The following is a 21415-nucleotide window of genomic DNA, read 5'->3' as shown; positions in this document are numbered from 1 at the left end:
CAGTGAAAAAATTACAAAAAGATACAACAACTGGCCCTTCAACATTGCTAATTAAACAAATCTAAATTATGGGAGTTCTTTCTTGCAAAAGCATGTTGTTCTATAAACATGTTTTTGCAATTACAGTTTACAAGCAAGATGACCACAAAACTATTTCATTGGAACAAATACCATTATCTTTGATATCCTATTCAAAGTGTGATAGAATTCCATTGCTTTGCATTGACAAAAGGTTGTTAACATAAATTAAATCCTTTCTGATCATGAGAGTTGCAAAATGGCCTTACAACTTCTCTCACCTTGTTAGGTAGAGGGCAGTATAAACATTTATCCAGTCTGCCTGGTCTTAGTAGGGCAGGGTCAATCAAGTCTGGTCGGCTAGTTGCTGCTAGTACGTACACTCCTGATAAAAAGACAAAAATGATGGATACAAAGTGGATGTTTCTAGAACTAATTTGGGTTTCATAAACTAAGTACAGAAGGGCGCTATGGGCACAGCAGTAGAGGTGTTCTTGATATACAGGTATAATTCAACTTGTAAGTTATGGCTTAAAAAATATGTCATTAACAGGGTGGTGTCATATTTAAAGTAGAAGAATAGGTTTCACTTTAAGGCAGAATGTACCACAGGAGACAGATGTTGGGACTCTAAAATTTTCACAATGCCTTTTTGGTCTGTCACTAGCTCATAGAGCTACTTAAGTTTTTACAAGCTTATTTTTGTGAAAATTGAAAATTTAATTTTTCCCTGTGGAGTTAACACAGGGATGGTAGCCATCCTGAATCAAAAACTGAAGGTAATTTGTTTCTATAGTTTCATTCTTTGCATGGTAACCTCGTCTATTCTTGGTTGAGTTTCCAAAGGGAAAGTTTGAGCAAAAGTTTAGGACTTTCAACTTTGAGGCTACCGTAACTGAATTACATAAAACAATTGGTTTCAACACAGACATGACTTTGAGTACTGTGTATTGATCTTTACAAACCAAGCATGTTTGTCATTCAGCATCTTTGTAAGCAGAGTGGCGCATAGGTAGGCAGGAGGGACACTTCCTCAAATATTGGGTGGGAGACTGTAACCTAGCCAAACTGTGTAGATTGGCCGTCATTGAGACACCATAGGCATGTATTTCATTGAGAATAATAGGCAACTTGAAGGATAAAATCAACTCTATACATGGTATGGATAATAAAGGACATTGGTAAATTAAAGTATGCATATGACCAAATAAAACTAAGTGCCTTTGACTTCAACCCCCCTCCCCTAAGTGTGAGTTTGAAAAGCTGATAATATGACAACAAAATTGTGTATTAAACTTCCGCTAGACACAATGAATCACTGAAATAGGACCTTGGATATCTCAACTGCTGCTGAGGGATGTTGAAGTAACAAACAATTTAAAACAATTAAACTCTAAATGACAGTATAATATCATGTATGTGCACAGTTTACATGACATAACTGTGGCATATAGCTGTGCAAATTTGTGAACAATGATCCAAAAAAGAGCTAAACTCATTCCTGGAGAGGGCGCTATTGCACCTACCTTCCAGTGATTCCACCCCATCTAACTGGGTCAACAGCTGATTCACCACTCTGTCTGTGACCCCTGTACTGTCATGACCTCTCCTGAAGAAGAAAATGTAAATAACATGAAAAGTCTGAGACTTGTGAACTTCCAGTAACACTCCCTCTATTACCAGTCTGGAAATGAGGGCTTGATATGGATAAATAAAAATTGCACAGTGACACACTTTGCAAGATTTCAATACTGTTAGATTTTGATCACACAGGCTTCGACCAGAAACACCGCAGCATTTGCAAAGGGGTAAGGGAAAAAAATTTCAGGTTATTTTAATTGAATGTCACATGGTCTTTATGCAAATAATGATTATAAAATACAAATAACACCATTTGCAAATATTCTAGCTTCCAGAAAATAAATACTTTAATGGAGTTAAGAGCTCAGCTGTTTGCAGGGAATTCAATGTGAATTCTTGTCTTGGAACCTTAACACCTTAGTTGCGTCTTGTATTTTATTGCAACATTTTAACATTTTCCATACTATTGGTATTGTAAAACTTCACATCTTAAACAATGGGCAATCCCAGATCGGTGGCTGAGTGACTGTCTTCCAATTGGAGAAGTGATGATGGTTCAAAAATTGTGTCCACTCTAGGGACTGGTATTGGAATAGCTAGTACATGAACAAAATAATAATGGGTATTTGTTCACTGGATTTATAACTGTGCTTTTGTGAACAAGCTTTCTGTAGTAGAATTTCCTTAGTCAAAGGTGCTCAGTTGCAGCACGTACTGTATGATGACATACTAACATACTGGACATATACAGAAATGTAAGGAAACTGATTTTGAGAACACTGCAGCAAGTGAAAGGTCAAGTCAACACAATACTGGGTATTTGAGGTATCGTTAGTCAATTCTTGGCTATCTTGCTCCTAAGATCTACTTGTCTGTTCCTTACTTTGCAAAATCTAGGGAAGCAGAGAGTTCAAACATTAAAACTGACAGGCAGCTACCAGGGACTGTATGAACACTCAGCTGGGAGCTAGGGAGTCTGTTTGAACACTTACCTTGGAGCTAGGGAGTCAAATTCATCAAAGAAAAGAATACATGGCTTTGCACTTTGTGCTCTGGTAAACATGTCTCTGACAGCTTGCTCACTGGCACCAATGTATTTACTCAGCAACTCAGGACCCTACACAACATTGGAGAATTGGGGGAAAATATGGTTACATAAACTGTGTTTTCATGTTTTGACACACTAACAGCTTTACTAGGTTGTATGTGACATGAGTTAGAATGGATCTATTTTCTGTCTATATTAATAATGTTGTCAATAGGAATTAATAATAATAAGATAATGATTACATTACTTGGTTAGAAATGGGATAAAGTAATTTAAAAAATAGCGCCAATGGCACTTGATCACAACTGGCACATTGTAAAACTACTCTATCTCTGGGTGCACCTGTACATTAAATACTAAATGGGTAGGTGCTGCGGCTGTGGAGTTTTTGCAGCACACACACCCGCACAATTATATCATATACATACAGACAAACTCAAAGACAGGCAATCTCAAACCTATAAGAAGAGTTTTCACAGGCGCATATACTCTTGGACCATATGGGAGTTTGAATGGGTTAGCTCTACATACTGACATAGAGGAGAGGTTGTTGATTGTGCCTGCACTTCAAATGTTAAAGAATAGCCACCTGGTATTTGTAGCTGACAGCTGGGGAAAAGTGACACGGGACAAGTATGGATTTTAACTGTAAACAAATTTTATTCAATATATAAACACTGAACAAACAAGCAGGCAATATATTGTAAATGGATGTTGATGGTAGAAATGTAATGAGTAAATAAAATTACTGTAATGGTAGTAAGTGTAAAGTAAATATCGAAGCTAAATAAAATACTAACAAAAATGCAAATGTACTCTGATTGTAATGGAAAATGATTATAAAAATTGTAGAGTAATCCAAGGGTTAAGTAATCTAAGCGGCTAAAGTCATCACGCTAAGCAAACTTGCGGCAAATGTAAGGATATGCAAATGATGATAAAGTTACAAACTGTAGATACATTGAAAGGGGAAGTTCACCAAGGATGATTTTACATATGTTCAGGAAGTTTCATTTTAGGACTTCATCAAGTCCATGTAATTTGAAGCATGGAAAAAAGCTTCAAGCTTGGGAGCTTGCAACATATGATATGGAAAGGACCATCTTCTGGTGTGTATGGCATTGTCCAGTCACCATGCTCAAACCAGGCTGTGCATATTTACATAACTATTGTTGATACTGAGTATCCTTGCATAAACGATGAATCCCGTATAATAAATTGTCCACTGTCAAATTTCTCACTTGTTAGTAGTAAACAGCAGCACAGAATCTGACAGTGGACAGTTCATCATAAGTGATTCATTGTTTGCAAAGGATACTCAGTCTCAACAATAGTTATGTAAATATCCACAGCCTGGTTGATCATAGGTGAGTGGACAATGCCATACCAATCGGAAGATGGCTCTTCCATATTATGTGATGGAAGCTCCAAGCCTGGAGCTTTTTGCCATGATTCAAATTACATGGATTGATGAAGCCCTAAAACCGAAGTTACTGATTGGTTTTGTAAAAACTTGTGTGAGTTATAAATGGCAAAAATAGCTTTTGCGAGGTGACTGATCACAAAGTTATATATTTGACCCCTTTTGATGCCATAATGCCATGGATTTATGAAGACAGTGTGTGGTAGGTCATCGAACATGAGCAGGTCATTAACAAATTTATCATTCAGTTTTAAATCTGTAATGATGGAAATATATAGTTCATCTCCGGGTGCAGAATTTTATCTAAATCTACTCTTGTCATAAGGTGCCTCTGTAATGACATACAAAGGGAAATTAATGCATTGCATGTGCACTGTTTGCCTCTGGATCCAATACTAAATTGTGTACTTCCTTGATGTGTACTACCACGTACCAGAATTTAATATAGTTTAAATGTTTGTTGCTGCTATCAACTACACTTTGCTGTTATTATTATTTAATACTGCTAACATATGTACTTCTATTGTCTCCATTTTTATCTGGACACAAATTACTTTGTTGGTTAACATGGTACAAGTTACTTTGTTCACCCTTGTTGGTTACATCAGTTACATGTTTGTTGGTACTATTACTTTGTTGGTTGTTACAGGTGTCACTTTCAAGTGTACTTCTTTGGTTACATTTAAATTATGACATACGTTACTTTGGTTTACATGATACAGGTTACTATGTTTGCTTTTCTTGACTGTATTTTTATTTGTCATATTATGAGTAATATGTTGAGCCACAGTGTTACTTGTATTTTCATTGGTTTCATTGCACAAGGTCCATTCATGGTCTTTTGATGTAGCAAACTTTGTAGCTTGAGCACTATCCTGTAGAGAGACAAGAAAAAAATTATTCAGTTTATAATAATCAATAAGCATTCAACAAGTTTACAATTATACTTGTAATCATTAAATAGACATTACATCTATAAATGTACAAAACAGTGAAAAATTATGGAAAAAACATCTAAAGAAATATATATCAGCAAAACATGACCATTAAAGTGCTTGACATTTACACTTATCAAATGAAAAGTTAAACCACAATGATGAAAATTCCTTTCAAATTCAAAAATTTTTCAAACACTTTATGATCTCAAGTGTAGCAACAGCTTTCTCGGCATTCAGGAGTTCCTAATTTTACGGATCACAATGTTTTGTATGTTGTTCATGATAGTTTTTACATAGTTTTTAGAAATATTTGTTTAGTTTTTATTACATTAATTATCTGTGTTTTTATGACATTAAAGGGATAGAAATATTTTCATTTCTGGTGGTAAACTTTTGCCACAAGAAATAATTAGGTGGCAATTCTAAAAATCTGGTAGCAATATGAATTATTACTGGTAGCAATATGAATATATTACCACAGATACAGAATACTTCTGCAGCATTCAGTTAGTGTTCACAGTATGACAACTTATCATACATATACACTACAAGCTCCTCAAATTATGTGCCACATTTATGCAGTCTTTAAGCCATGAAGTCAAATTTTGTTAGCCACACAAATACAAATTTTCCTTGCAGAAGAAAGCATTCGGTAGCATAGTGGCAGTGTACCGGTAGATACAAGTATTGTGGTGTTGTGTCATAGTTGTGATCAAGCAGGCTCAATAACATCTTCAGCATAAGTATTTTTCTTGAGACAAAAAGGGTTAGGCCAAAATCCTTTAAAACAAGACACAATGATATTGTTCAATTCAAATGTTTTAAGAGTAATAATAGTTTTAATGATAATGATAACATTGTAGCCCAGGAACATTTTCATTTGATATTTGATATGATCAAGAAATGTCTGGTGATGTTCACTATTACATCATTAAAATGGAGGAATCTGCTGAAATATTAAAATCATTCAGAATCACATCATTTCTTGCAAAAGTTAAAGCAGTTTGAAATAGTCCAAATGGATAATTTTAATTGTTTTACTTTTGAATTGTTGCTTTGATGTTAAGTAACCATGCAAAAATTGCAGCTCTAAAAAAAGATTTGAAATGGTTATGCTTACTGCAACTACTGTTGACAATTTCCTTTGCCATAACTGTTAATAAAATTTAATTTAAAACTGTCAGTCAAGCTAAATGCCATTTAGTTGGAAAGCACCAAGAAATATACCTATTACCATAAGATTGTACCTATTGGACCTCTCTAGGTGGTTTCTTTTGAACCATAATTGTGTACTTAAGGGGTCACATAAGATGACCAGATTTGACCTTTCAGAAAAGCTCAAGTTTTTCTCCTTTTTCCTTGTATTATGACTCTGTTTGTGAAAGTTTCCTTGAAATAATGGTTTTTACTATCAAACTGACTAATTGCAGGCCAAATTTGATAAAAGCAAGGTAGGTAAAACTTGGACTAAAAGGACGACCGGTACGGGGACTAGAGGCAAAGCCAAGCCCAGCCTCAGTCAGTGTATTCCATGGTCGTTACTAGTACGTCCATGATGTATTGTAGCACAGTATCGAACAGCAACAATGTTTGCTTCACGTACCAGGGAATTTGTAACTTTGTAGAAAGGAGAGTAAAGTGTTTCAATACATTGCAACTTTGTAGGAAGGAGGGTAAATTGTTTCAACACCTTACAACATTTTATTATAGCTATAGTTTTCTGTTGGGGAGGCATCGTGACATGATTTCATGAGAAGAAAAAACATATAGTATGCAAAGACGTCAATATTTTGCCATTTGTAATTAAAGTGTATACGTTGTCTACACGTCACCCACGGTCCCTATCAAGCCGCAACTCAAAGTGATAAGTTTCTCTTGCATAGTATCAATATCATTTTGATGAGGCGGCCTGCAGAAGGAGACTTCAGCATGCAGCATTTCACTGAAAACAGCCCTTTGAGAGAATGGTTACACTCAGCGCAACATTTACGCACGGTCCCTCTGTGATTTATGCAAATAAACTTAAAACTATTCACGACCACAACCTCACCTATCGCTCTCATCCTATCGTGACGTCATATATATAACAACAATCATGCCCCACACTCTTCTCTATCGCACAATACACGAACAAAATGTCACCAAGCTTCTTTCCAATAAAAATAATGATAATTTATACCATACCTTTGTCTTGACCTACGGTAGTGTCTTCTGTTCTTGATTTCGATATCAAAGCCAAGAGTCCTTTGTTCTCTCACTGAACGGGTTGATCACCCATACACGTTTTTGATCCACATGCACACACAAAAAGAAGTTCCGTAATAGCCCATTCCGGCCATTTTCAAACCACACTGTTGTCAGTGGGGTAAACAATATTCGCAACAATCACATTTCCAGGCTAATAGACTATGTTTTACGAAATCACACGTTCTTATCACAAAATAAAACTATCTTTGTCTTTAAATCAATGCGCCAGTAAACAGGTCCAGCAGCTAGTTATGTCATCAAGTCGGGTAATAAATGTTAAGGGTCTTAACAAAAGTGAGAAATCTAAAACATTAAATATGTTGTTTTTTATCAATTTTATCACCAAAAGTTCATGAAAATCTCTGATACTCTGAATCAGCCATCCTGCATATTTCTAACATTCATCAAACCCTCATTTCTGTTCCACAACTCATAAAACAGTCCACAATGCAGGATTGGTGTACATTCCAAAACTACATATATGAAAGACCCCTAAAATCAATTAGTTAAAAAGGGGGGTTAGAAATTTCGCAAAACTATCTAACCGCCACTCCGTTTGGCTCCATTTTTCCGAATTGGAACCTTGAAACCAGTCTGAATATCTGTACCAAATATCAACGCAGTCTGTTCAGCGGTTTTTGACTTTTTGTCGTTTACGGAAATGGACGACATCTTTCACCGGTTGAAACTACCACTATATCACAACTTCCAGTTGTGATAAAAATTATTTCTAAATGGTTGTTTACGTTGATCATCTTAGCCACAAACAGTAATGTGTTAAACAAAATATGTTGCAACATCCAGCCACAGCCTTTCATCACTCCGTTCCTTCACTTTATGCAACATCCTTGAGTGTGAATAAACTTTTCATAATACATCATGATACAGAGAGATAAGGCACTCTTGAACTTGTAGTAGAAGTTCACTCTCTGAAGGCATACAGTAATATTGAACTTTACAGTAACTTTTCACTGTGGATTTTCAATTTTTCTAAAACATAAAATTTGCAAATTCCTACACTTTACATGCATCTATTACAAGCATGACTATGTAGAAATAAATGTAATATATAATTGTGCAAATGTAATAATGAGTTCTGCAAATTTCTGCAGAAAATAGAGTTGATGGCACTATCTTGTGGAGAATGATCCATTCATATGCAAACAATCAAATACATATTTATCACCAACTGAATATTCTACAATTTGGTGTTTGTCAGTAAAATGGCCATCCCTATAAATTGTACTAGTTTTTATCGTGTTTTATGTTTTGCCTAACTTTCAACAACAAAAAGACATATTGCAAACCTTTATACTTATGAAGCGCAAGCCACATTCTTTTGCCACAATTCCAGCAAGCAGTGTCTTGCCTGTCCCAGGAGGTCCGTACAACAGTAGACCTGATCTCAGTCTTAATGGACAACTGTTAAATAGACCTGGATACTGTGAAAATTTAAGAAATACATTGTACATGTTACATTCTTATGCAATAAAATATTTCAAATTAGCTACACATTATTGCAGTAATATAATGAACATATGACATTTTAATGTTTTTAAAAGAATTCTGAAGAGTTTTGAAGCGTGTTTGTAATTTCAACATAAAGCATTGCTTTAATGAAAACACCACTGACAAGCGATGCATTGTTTGAAGATAAACATTCAGGCCCTGGGCATACCACAGACAGTAGAGGGGTCTCCCTCTACTGTCTATGGACATACTTAATGTGTGTCATGTGTACTTTTGGTGCTTTACACTCTCCTTTAGCCTTTATTTTCCAAATCAACATGTTTAATCTGATCAGTCAATACTTCTGAGAGTGATCTTGAGGAAACCTCACACCCTTAGGGTATTTTTGTAAATTGCTGAGAAAACAGTTGACAAGAAAACAATACTGTCTGTGCAAATACGGCATTAAACTTTTCTAGTTTTAAATATCTTTTGCACAGAAATGGTAGATATTTCACACCTGAACATGAATGTATTTTTCAGACAAACAAGGACTGATAAAATATGTAATATTTTTGTTATTGGGAGTATTTGAAAAAAGATGAAACATAGCCATTAGACCTGATCACTTATTTCAGTGCTCTTTACAGTGTGAATTTGACCTTCAGCAAAACCTATTACAGTAAGTAGGCTGCTGTTGCAAAATCAAATATTCTATTCTGCTTTCCTCTCACATTAGAATAAGTATATGTGTTTGGATGTATGGGTGTAGTTTGTCCTAGACAAGGCTACATTTACTGTTTTCTTGAGCATAGACAAATAATGAAATATGTTGTCTTTTATACTTGAGAACATCTTCTGTAGCTGTAACGTTTGAAAATACTTTCATTATTTTGTATATTTTCTTACACTTCTCCATAAGCATGTTGATTGCTAACAACTGTGCATTGTGTGCAACATACAATGCCCTTGTTGACAGACAAATTCCAGTCTGGACTAAAAGTCAGTTGTTGACAATAACATTGAACAATGAACAAACAAACATTCAGTCTGAGTTGATAAATTGATCACATGACATTTGGACATGATATTGTATATGGTTTTTGGGAGTAGGACAACAAAGCTATTTTTACAAACAGAACAATAGTACTAGAAAATATATCAAAGTTGTAATTAATGAGCTTTGACAAAGATTTTGCTCTTTAAAAATTTCATTGACACTTGTTCACATGCATATATTAAATGTATTTGAATCGCTTGATGTTGATTGTGAACTTTAAAATTTGACAACAACAAGAACATCAACAGAATGTATGATGAGATTTCCAAACTTGTCTCACCATAAATACGAAAATAACTATGTTGACACACGTATATCATGTTCTGTTTCACCTTAGCTGGCAGTTCCAATGTTTCCACCAGGATATTCTTCACCTCTGTGAGTCCACCAACGTCCTGCCATCCAAGTTTACCAGGACTGTGCAAAGGTACATTAAGCAGTGACAGTGGAGTAAAGTTTTCCAAGGCCACGGTGAAGTCCATGTTTGTCAAGAGAATCTCTTCTGATTCATCTATAAAGGTTAAAACAAGAAAAAAGCAATTGAAGAAGTTGTGTACAGAATCTCCCATAGCAACATGCTGAAACACTCTACAGAATCCCCCAATAGCAACATGCTAAAACATAACACAGATTGTGTAACAGATTTCATAGAAACTTATGTGGTCTAAATTAGGGTGTAAAATGCCAAGGAAAACTGACGGGTAAATACACATAATGACACTGAAATGTACAAATCCCTAAAGCTGACATTCATGACAATACAAATTAAAATGTGAAGTATATCATATCATAGTGTGATATACATTTTCACTCTCATCAGCTTGCATCCAAAGCATATAGCAACAATAAAAGACACCGCACTGCATTCTATATCAAAGTGTATTTTCAATTGGTATCTTACACTTCACCAAACTGCATTGCACACACTGTGTGCTACGCAATATAATATATTATTGCCTGAATACATGGGTTTATGTGCCCGAGAGCAGGTGACAATTTGCCCAACGCCAGGAGGGCAAATTGTCTCCTGCTGCGAGGGCACATAAACCCATGTATATTTTTATTACATGCCTCATTACAGTTAATGCTACATGATATTTATTTACATGCAGGGCATTTTCAAACAATTTTATCATTGTGGACCAGCATCAAACAGATTTTAATGAAAGTCAAAATAGCAGTGCATGCATGGATATTTTACATCTAGCGTTAAGTGTCTACATTGACGTCGAAAAATGTCGAAGGGCTTCACTGGGCCAGGTAACCATGGAAACTGGTCAGTACATCGTTCACCGGCCCGCTAACTCCCCAGATGTTCCTATTCAAATCAATGCACTGATTTGCACCCACATTGAGGCATGTAATAAATGTAGCTGGTACAACACAGCATTAAAATACTGTACACTTGTCTGCAACACAATACTACACACAACACTGCCTTAAACCACTCTACAGTACTGTGACAGAGAGTGCAAATGCACTGTACTAAGGTATTCGCAAAAGGACTCATGGTGTATTCTACGGTGCTGTACCTGTACAAGTGTCTAGCAAGCGGGGAACAGCACAATATACCACACGGTTAGACACAGACTGAAAGATCCGTTACGCCCCATGTAAGAGGGGGGAGTGTATAGAGTATCCTTGAGTAACGATCTTCCAGTCTAGGTGACACAGAACAGTGCAAAACAACCTACAACCTTATGAAGGACCTATTTTTGATTCATTGGGTATTTCAAATCCTAAATTCTTTAAAAACAGGTACATATATATGAACAAATGCTCTACAGTTATACTACATTATTATTTCACAAATGAGCAGTAGCTTGATGGAAGCTTGTGTGAGGGAAGGAAATATAAGAAAACATCGTGGTCTAAAAATATCCAAACTTTCATATAAATTTTAACACCACACAATATTTGATATGTTGTTCTGCACTACACTATTCTACCGGTACATTATACCACATTGCACTTGACTGCTCTACATTTCACTACACTTGAATGCACTCTACTAAATCAACGCGGAGTACAATAACTTTGGTTGTTATTGGGCGCTGTTTGACCTTTGACCTCATAAGTTTCATGTAAACATAGCGAAAACAAGACAATATTTCACTATGTTTTTTTCAAAAAAATGTACATCTAACGATTACTTAGTCAAGCAGTCCAAATCCTATGAAATAATTCCGCTTAACTACAATGTCTTGCACATGCACTGCACTGTGCAGGTTGAGTTTTCGTTCTGTGTGCTCAGCAGACAGGCAGAATGCGTTCTCAGTCACTCTGCAGGTTATCACTTGATGCAGTTTACGACATGGAATTTTCAAAACACTATATACTTTTGAATATTCCTGTGAAATTCGACTTGAAGGTGTATAATAATGTTATTCACAAAATACCTGGATTTATATCCTCAAACATCATACACACCTGGAACAATATCTCCGCTGTACAATGTACTCGGACATAATGGCTGGTAATTTGTGAATAACCTTATCATACTGTACTACATTACACCAGACAGGTACACTATTAAACTACACAACACTCACTCCAAGACCCCATCCCACAATTCACCACACTTCTCTATTGTATACCTAAAGTATATGTCACTAAATACCCAATTGCTATTGGTACTTCCGTTAATGTGTCTACTCGCTACACTTGCACATTAGTTTTGAACATTTGAAAACTAAAAAAAACATTCATAGATTTCCTTCACAAGATATGTCAGGCTTCAATTTTATATCTTTCGCATATTATTTGGCATTCTCTGTTTAAGTTTGAAATATTCTGTTCCTCAAATAAAACCTGATGGACTTGCATGGGCTAGCATATCTTAACTTTATTGACAAATTTCACAAAACCTCAATGAAAGGATAAATATACGGTACATCAAATCAAATCAAATCAAATCATATCAAATTTGTTCTTCTGATACAGCAACTATTTCACTGAAACAACTCAAAAAGGCAGGAACAAGAACAGACCTTCAGTTTCCATGGCAACATCACAACGGTTGCTGTACAGTTTTCTCCCACTGGCAGTATGTATGGCCCTCTCAACGACAGTCACGATGTCCCTTGCAACAAAGCCCTCCGTTTTCAATCCAAAGTTTTCCATATTGATGGCATCAATACTTCTCATGTCAACCTCAATCTTGGATTCAATCACAGACTTGAGAATCTCCTTCCTTGCAACCTGGCAAAGAAACAGTCAGGTATCATATTGTTATCTCCAATCCCATCATAATGATACACAGTACAGATATATATCCATTCCATGTTTTACTGAGTGCATTTGACTAATGAATATTGGTAGTGATTACTCTTTCTTTGACATCATCCTATTATTAGTCCCCACGGACACCGTCCGGGGGGACTTATAGGTTTGGTCATGTCCGTGCGTCCGTCCGTGTGTGCGTCCGTCCGTGCGTCCGTCGGTTCACGCAGATATCTCAGAGACGCCTGGAGCGATTTCGTTCAAACTTGGTACAAGGATAGTACCCTACCTCATACAGATGCACGTCGATTTGTTTCACAATGCGATCAAATTTGGCGGTGTTAGAGGACTTTTTAATTTTCACCTCCATAGACTCCCATGTATAAGGCAGTCAGTCCATAGACTCCCATGTATAAGGCCGTCCATAGACTCCCATGTATAAGGCGGTCCATAGACTCCATGTATAAGGAAGTCCATAGACTCCCATGTATAAGGAAGTCCATAGACTCCCATGTATAAGGCAGTCCGTAGACTCCCATGTATAAGGCAGTCCATAGACTCCCATGTATAAGGCGGTCTATAGACTCCCATGTATAAGGCAGTCCATAGACTCCCATGTATAAGGAAGTCCATAGACTCCCATGTATAAGGCAGTCCATAGACTCCCATGTATAAGGCGGTCCATAGACTCCCATGTATAAGGCGGTCCATAGACTCCCATGTATAAGGAAGTCCATAGACTCCCATGTATAAGGCAGTCCATAGACTCCCATGTATAAGGCAGTCCATAGACTCCCATGTATAAGGCGGTCTATAGACTCCCATGTATAAGGCAGTCCATAGACTCCCATGTATAAGGAAGTCCATAGACTCCCATGTATAAGGCAGTCCATAGACTCCCATGTATAAGGCAGTCCATAGACTCCCATGTATAAGGCCAAGAAAAATAAAAATTTAGTTTCTCATAGTATTCATATTGCAAAAAGGATGCAGTGACACAGTTTTTAGTCCCCACAGATAAAGTCCAGGGGGCTCATAGATTGGGTCATGTCAGTCCGTGAGTCCATCCATGTGAGTCCATCCGTTCACGCAGATATCTCAGACACTTTGACAAATGTCACGTGACCTTGGTGACCTTTGACCTCAAATATACATATTTGTCCATAACTCAGTAATCACTAATGCTACACCCTTCATATTTGGTATGATGGGACAGCTTATGACGCCACATATTGTTCCTCATTAATTATGTGCATATCTAATTTTGAGCAAGCCAATAGAGCCAGAGGTCTGATTTTTGGTTTGTAGGGATAACTTAGCAATACAATTTTTTTGACAAAATGTCACGTGACCTCAATGACCCTTGACCTCAAATATACATATTTGTGCATAACTCAGTAACCACAAGTGCTACACTCTTCATATTTGTATGAAGGGACACCTTATGACGCCACATATTGTACCTCATTAATTATGCGCATATCTAATTTTGAGCGAGCCGATAGAGCTAGAGGTCTGATTTTTGGTATATATGGATAACTTAGCAATACAATTTTTTTGACAAAATGTCACGTGACCTGGTGACCTTTGACCTCAAATATACATATTTGTCCATAACTCAGTAAACACAAGTGCTAGACCCTTCATATTTGGTATGATGGGACAGCTTATGACGCCACATATTGTTCCTCATTATTATGCGCATATCTAACTTTGAGCGAGCCAATAGAGCTAGAGGTATGATTTTTGGTATGTAGGGATAACTTAGCAATACAATTTTTGACAAAATGTCATGTGACCTCGGTGACCTTTGACCTCAAATATACATATTTGTCCATAACTCAGGAACCATTAATGCTACAGCCTTCATGAATGGTATGATGGGACACCTTATGACGCCACATATTGTACCTCATTAATTATGTGCATATCTTATTTTGAGCAAGCCAATAGAGGTAAATGTACGATTTTTAGTATATAGGGATAGACTATAGGATAGAAATTTTTTGACAAAATGTCATGTGACCTCTATAACCTTATACCTACAATACACGATAATGTCAATAAATAAGTAACCACAAGTGCTATGTCCTTTATATTGAGTAGGTTGGAAGAACTTATGACAACACATGCTTAACCTCGTTAATTATGCCCATATATAATTGTGGCCAAGCCAATAGAGCTGGAGGTCTGAATTTTGGCATATATGGATTAATTAGCAATACAATGTTTTTTTGTTTTTTTTTTCAAAATGTCACGTGACCTTGATGACCTTTGACCTTCAATATGCATATATATGCATATCTCAGTAACCACAAGTTCTTTACGCTTTGATTTTGATAGGATAATAGACCTTAAGATGTCACATCTTGTACCTCATTTATTATGCACATATGTATTTCTTGGCTGGCCAATACAACTAGAGGTCTGATCTTTTTTCCTGATTTGAACCATAACTTATACATGCCTCTTGTTTCAAATTGGGAACAATGACATAGACCTATGTGTCCATAGATCTGAACATATACACTCCAGTGATACTTCTTAATGACCTCATTTCCCTGCCCCATCAAGACTAATACTCCTATTACAAGTGGGGACTATGTCATTGACAATGACTTGTTTATTATATCATACCAGTATATTGATGGCACAAATACAGTGATTCATGATCTGATTGGTCGAGGCACGAAAAGAACTGTGGTATATTGGCGATATACCACGGCTGGCATATGCTCGTGCTCTCAGCTTGAGGAAAAATCTGTTTTGACGTTCCACGCTAGAATTTCAAATACTGTTATGATAAAATAGCAATAAATCACACCAAGGGACGGTATACCACTCAATTTTGACCATTTAACTTCATATATGCGCTCACTATCGCTCGTGCATATATGTCGTGAACTGGTCAAAATCTTTTGGTATACCACCACTGGGTATGCTTTATTGCTTAAATATCATACTGGTGCCATAAGATCACTCAGCTATGTAATTTCAACAAGTCTTGACAATGACACAGTCCCCACTTGTACTTTAATTACAAGTCCTCTGAGAGGAAAAAGTAATTAGGTCTGTGATGAAAAATACTGCAATACAGATGGGGCTTAATGGTCAAAAATGAGTTCCATGGTGGTGAAAACATGAAACCAATGTAAGCCGCCATACTAATTACAAAAGGTCATTAAATGAATCAATTAGTACTTAATAAACAGGATGCTGCCAAACATTTTTGCATCCTATCCTAACACTGACACATCATCACCGGTAAAGTTTGATGCAGTACAATTTGTTTAGACGTGCCTGAGTTATGGCCAAGGAAATGAAAAAATTGTAACAAAATGGCCGCCATGCGGCCATATTGGATCATATCGTGAAACAAATTGACGTGCATATGTATGATATAGGTCAATGTCCTTGTACCAACTTTGAATAAAATCGGTTGAGACGTGCCTGAGTTATGGCTCCGTACATGAAAAATTGTAACAAAATGGCCGCCATGCGGCCATATTGGATTATATCGTGAAACAAATTGAAGTGCATATGTATGATATAGGTCAATGTCCTTGTACCAACTTTGAATAAAATCAGTTAAGATGTACCTGAGTTATGGCTCCGTACATGAAAAAATCGTAACAAAATGGCCGCCATGCGGCCATATTGGATTGTATCACAAAACAAATCAATGTGGATATGCATGACATAGGTCAATGTCTTTGTACAAACTTTTAATAAAATCGGTTGAGATGTGCCTGAGTTATGGCTCCGTACATGAAAAATTGTAACAAAATGGCCGCCATGCGGCCATATTGGATCATATCACAAAACAAATCAATGTGGATATGCATGGCATAGGTCAATGTCCTTGTACCAACTTTGAATAAAATCGGTTGAAACATGCCTGATTTATGGCTCCGTACATGAAAAAATTGAAACAAAATGGCCGCCATGCGGCCATATTGGATCATATCGTGAAACAAATTGACGTGCATATGTATGATATAGGTCAATGTCCTTGTACCAACTTTGAATAGAATTGGTTGAGATGTGCCTGAGTTATGGCTCCGTACATGAAAAAATCGTAACAAAATGGCCGCCTGGCGGCCATATTGGATCGTATCAGAAAACAAATCAACGTGCATATGTATGACATATGAAGTAATCCTTGTACCAAGTTTGAATGAAATCGCTCCAGGCATCTCTGAGATATCTGCGTGAACGGACGGACAGACGCACTGACGCACAGACGCACGGACATGACCAAACCTATAAGTCCCCCCCGGACTGTGTCCGTGGGGACTAATAAAGTGACATTTTCGTTGTGGATGAGTTTTGGATGAAGATTATTTATGATACTCCTCTTTGTTACAGGTCTTAACTGCCTTGCAGCCTTGCTGGCGATGAGTGGACAGCTTGCTGAGACCACTCACCACACTGCAGTGTACTTTGTGCCATGGCGGTGACCTTTGACACAAGACAGCTGCTGGCGCGCAGCATGCCCAGGGCAGATGCTATCAAACAGTGTGATATGGTTTATCCCAAATGAAAATATATCAATGCTTTTTAATCCTTTTCCAATCTTTTCAGTCAATTGAGTAGTTTTATAACTTTATTACTTGAAAATTTTGCTCACAGTAAAAAACTATTGAAACTGGGCTGTGACATGTAATGATGCAATCACAAGAATCATGGGATTGCAATGGCTGAGACTATTTGCTCAAAAATTGTATTCTTATTCTACTGCTGTAACACTTGCATATCAGTGATAAGCTTGCGGTCCTTGGGCAGCCCACTGCGCTAGCTATTACTGAATTTTTGATTTGACATATGCCGAATTTCAATCCATGTAGAGGTTTTATGTCTTCCAACAACTCCATGTGGAAATAACACCAAATGTAAAGTGTCATATTTGTGTCCATAATTTTTGCATTATTGCAATACTAATGTATTTTCTTGTATGTAATTAATGTAATTACCTGTTTTTGAATAAAAATAGTATCTTTTGAGTTGCCCTTTGTTCAATTTCTGCTCCTTCTCGTCTTTTGTGTTTCAAACCATCACAGGCTATTTTTACTCATAGTACTGCATAATGATAATATCTGTGACATAAAACATCAATTTTCCACAAACTTGATGCTCAAGATGCAACTAATAATTTTATTTTGAATGGCCCTCTGAATAATTGACAGATCAATAAATTTTGATGTTGAATTCATAAATACTAAGTGTTTTGCAAATACAAAAGTTCAGCTGTATGACTGCCTGAACTCATGACATTTTCCAATGCCCGACTCACTCTCACGTAATTGTCTGTCTGACCTTCAACATAGCTTACATTCTTTCCCTCCTCAACTGCCAGAGTAGAAATTTATCCATTTGTAATTTGTTTGTCACAATATTTACACAATTTGTTACTAGAATTTCGGCAGGAAAAAAGATTATTGTATGGTAATATATGCTAAACATCATAGACATTTAATAAAATGAGACACAATAAGTTTCTACTTTGCTTTCACACAAAAAAAATAACATGATATATTTCATCAAAAAACTGTGGAAGAATTCTGACATGACAGTCAAAAAAGTACTTTTCCCCAAGATCCTATAAGAAACTTGTATATAGAGAACAAAAATGAACACAGACTATAGTTTATACCAACTTCACCCTTGACCTGTATTTGTATAGCATATGAGAACTTAATATCAAACAATACTATGACAAGAGCCAGCCAATAAAATTTTCATATCCAAAAATAACACTATTTGTATTCAAAGAATGATGTTGACAGATCCTCTAAAAGCTAAAAAAATTATATTACATGTGCATGTTTAGATCACTACCATTGTACGGTACATCTACTACTCATCATCTAATGACTTTTTGCTTAATTTTCATTTAAGTTTTGGCGCTGATGCATTTTTGAATAATCTTCTGTCTGCAAAATTCAGTTTCTTGTAATGTTCTCCTTTAAAAAATTGTGTTCAAAGGCCTTGTGTTCAACATGCCAACACTGTACATGTGTGTAGTGTTGTGTGATATTGTTGACAACTGAATTTTATATCCTGCACTGATATGATATGTCAACAATAACAGTATATCATGGCGTACAATAGGTTGTGTTATCATGGTCACTACCAATATTTGGACAGACTGCAGGGAAAACAAGGTATATTTTCTAGAAAATAATCAAAAAAGGTAATCAAAAGTTACAGATATTGTCCCTTGACAAAGCGTCTGTGATTTAAAACAACCCTTTGAGCAAGAGACAATCCGTCAAGGGAGCAAAGGAGCAGTGATTATTATGATTTTACACAACTATTGCAAGTATTCACAAACTTAGAACAGGCTCCAGAGAGTTTGATACAACTATATCATCTTTAAAGGTTTACCCTTTTTGACATCAACCCTTATCCTGTCAAGGTCATATTTCACCATCAGGTCAAATTGGTTAACAGTAGTGAAGCAGAACATGTCCCATACGGTGCATTTTAGCAAAAAATTGAACATTTGAAGGCCCCTGAAAACATACGCACTGCAAACATGATTTTTATGAACTACAGCTGCTGCAATAGACTGAGCAAAGTGGGTGAAAAAGAGTTATTGGATTGGTGCAATACCACTTTAAATGACTTGGTGGATGGGGAAGTGATTCTGTCTGAGAGGAAAAGGGTTGATATCAGTCTCATGATGAGCGGGTAAGCTTTGTAAGTTTATATAACTTAGTCACGTCACTCCAAATCATACCTCTAAAATTATATTAATATTGACATCGATTTGACTATGGCACAACAAATCCTTTTTGTTGCATAAGTTTGCCCAAACTTTGACCTTGACCTTAAAGCTACTTCCTTCAGTAGATGTCTGTCTCAGGTGCCAAATATGAATACTACACATGTTATATCATGAACTTTGCTATTATTGGAAGTCAGTTCAATGTGAAAATTGCAGTATGGTTGCTCTATTTTTAACTCAACAGCTGTACAAAGAATGTTTGTTCACAGGGAAACTAAAAATAACCTTTTTTAATCAGAATATCTGTGTATTAAAGCCTTTCACTTATTAAAGTTTCACAGTAGAAGTGTCAGGAAGATGTAGGGCAGCAGTTCATGTGAAAGCTGTACAAATGTAGGGGTTCACCATGGTCCCTTGGACCATCACCAAGATCCCTTGGACCGTCGGTTCACCACAGCCCGGCATCACATGCAAATATGTAAACTTGTAAGGACTAAGCCAAATTTGTATGTATGTGTCATTTAGAATGGTAGGTCATAGGTCATCACAGCCCTAAATGCAGGGTGTGTGGTGACTAGGAAAACCATTGTAAAAATGACAAATTCCATTATGGCTTAGTATGATGGAATGGAAAGGACCAATGAGCAACCACATTCACATCTTATTAATATTCAATACTGTTCAGTTTTGCAAGGATGAGAATAAAGAATCAGCCTATCACGCTCTAACCATATATTAGTGACTCTCTCTTATGGCACAGTAGCATGCTTGTATTTTTCTCATTCTTGTGTTTGTAATTAATACTAGCTGTTTTAATTTTCAAAACACATTCTGTTTGAGGTGTTTTATTCATTGCATGTCCAAAAAGTTCCAAATATTTTATTAAAATCCATCCTGCTTGTTATATTGATCACAGCACCTGTTACCTGTAATTCCATAAAAAAGGTACCAAACATAAGACTTAGTGAAATCTTTATTTAACGTAGTATGCACCGTAACATTGAAAGACTTAAACTTTTGCTTGAACCTTGCTCGACGAAACTTTCAACCATTCTCTTACCAAATCAACAATAAAAATCAGGGGTCACCGAGCAAACTTTAGTACTAAAGAAAAAAATTATAAAACATTTCACGATATTTGAAATTCAAAATGACTGCTATCCCTGTGTTAACTTTATGGCAGAAAAAAAAATTTTCAATTTTTAAAAAACAAGGCAATAAAAAGTTTTCTTACTGTTGAAGCGTTAAAATGAGCCCCTATGAGTGGTAGATCAGAAAAGAGTTGTAAAACTTTGAAGGTCTGAATATATATTCCCTAGATGCATTCTACCATAAGGATAAACATACCATACCATACAAAGGGCTGGAATACGCCATTCTCTGATTGTAAGATATTGACATCAGAAATCTAAACATGACGATGGTTTTTACTTACAGCATTTGGAGGTGTCATTTCTACCATATTCTGGAAGATGTGGGTGCCTCTTGTTGCTACCAGAGATGAATGGATTGTTTTCTGTGATTTGCTGGTTGCTATGAGAGCTACTCTGTGATTGGCTGACAGTGATGACAAAATTATGTCTTTCAGAGCTGGAAAGACAAAACAGATACTGTAAGTTTGAGAAATACAGAAAATGTACACTTGTCATTGATCTGAGAGAGCAAAGTATTCTTGAGCAAGTTCTGTAAAGTCCTTCTG

General features: G+C 36.4%; 1 protein-coding gene across 1 annotated transcript in view; it reads right to left on the bottom strand.

The window, feature by feature from the left end:
- LOC139118420 (peroxisomal ATPase PEX1-like) overlaps window positions 1-21415 on the bottom strand; it is a 57822-nt gene that overhangs the window by 2786 nt on the left and 33621 nt on the right. Inside the window, exons 11-17 of the mRNA XM_070681720.1 lie at window positions 21152-21306; window positions 12755-12965; window positions 10097-10275; window positions 8563-8697; window positions 2592-2716; window positions 1545-1627; window positions 300-403 (exon numbers count right to left, since the gene is read on the bottom strand). Coding sequence (XP_070537821.1) covers window positions 300-403; window positions 1545-1627; window positions 2592-2716; window positions 8563-8697; window positions 10097-10275; window positions 12755-12965; window positions 21152-21306 — 992 coding nt within the window. The remainder of the gene's footprint in view (window positions 1-299; window positions 404-1544; window positions 1628-2591; window positions 2717-8562; window positions 8698-10096; window positions 10276-12754; window positions 12966-21151; window positions 21307-21415) is intronic.

This window comes from Ptychodera flava, chromosome 19 (assembly GCF_041260155.1).
Source record: "Ptychodera flava strain L36383 chromosome 19, AS_Pfla_20210202, whole genome shotgun sequence".
In the NCBI taxonomy this organism is placed as follows: domain Eukaryota; kingdom Metazoa; phylum Hemichordata; class Enteropneusta; family Ptychoderidae; genus Ptychodera; species Ptychodera flava.
The sequence above is the reverse complement of the archived record's forward strand: the minus strand, read 5'-3'. Positions and strand labels throughout refer to the sequence as shown.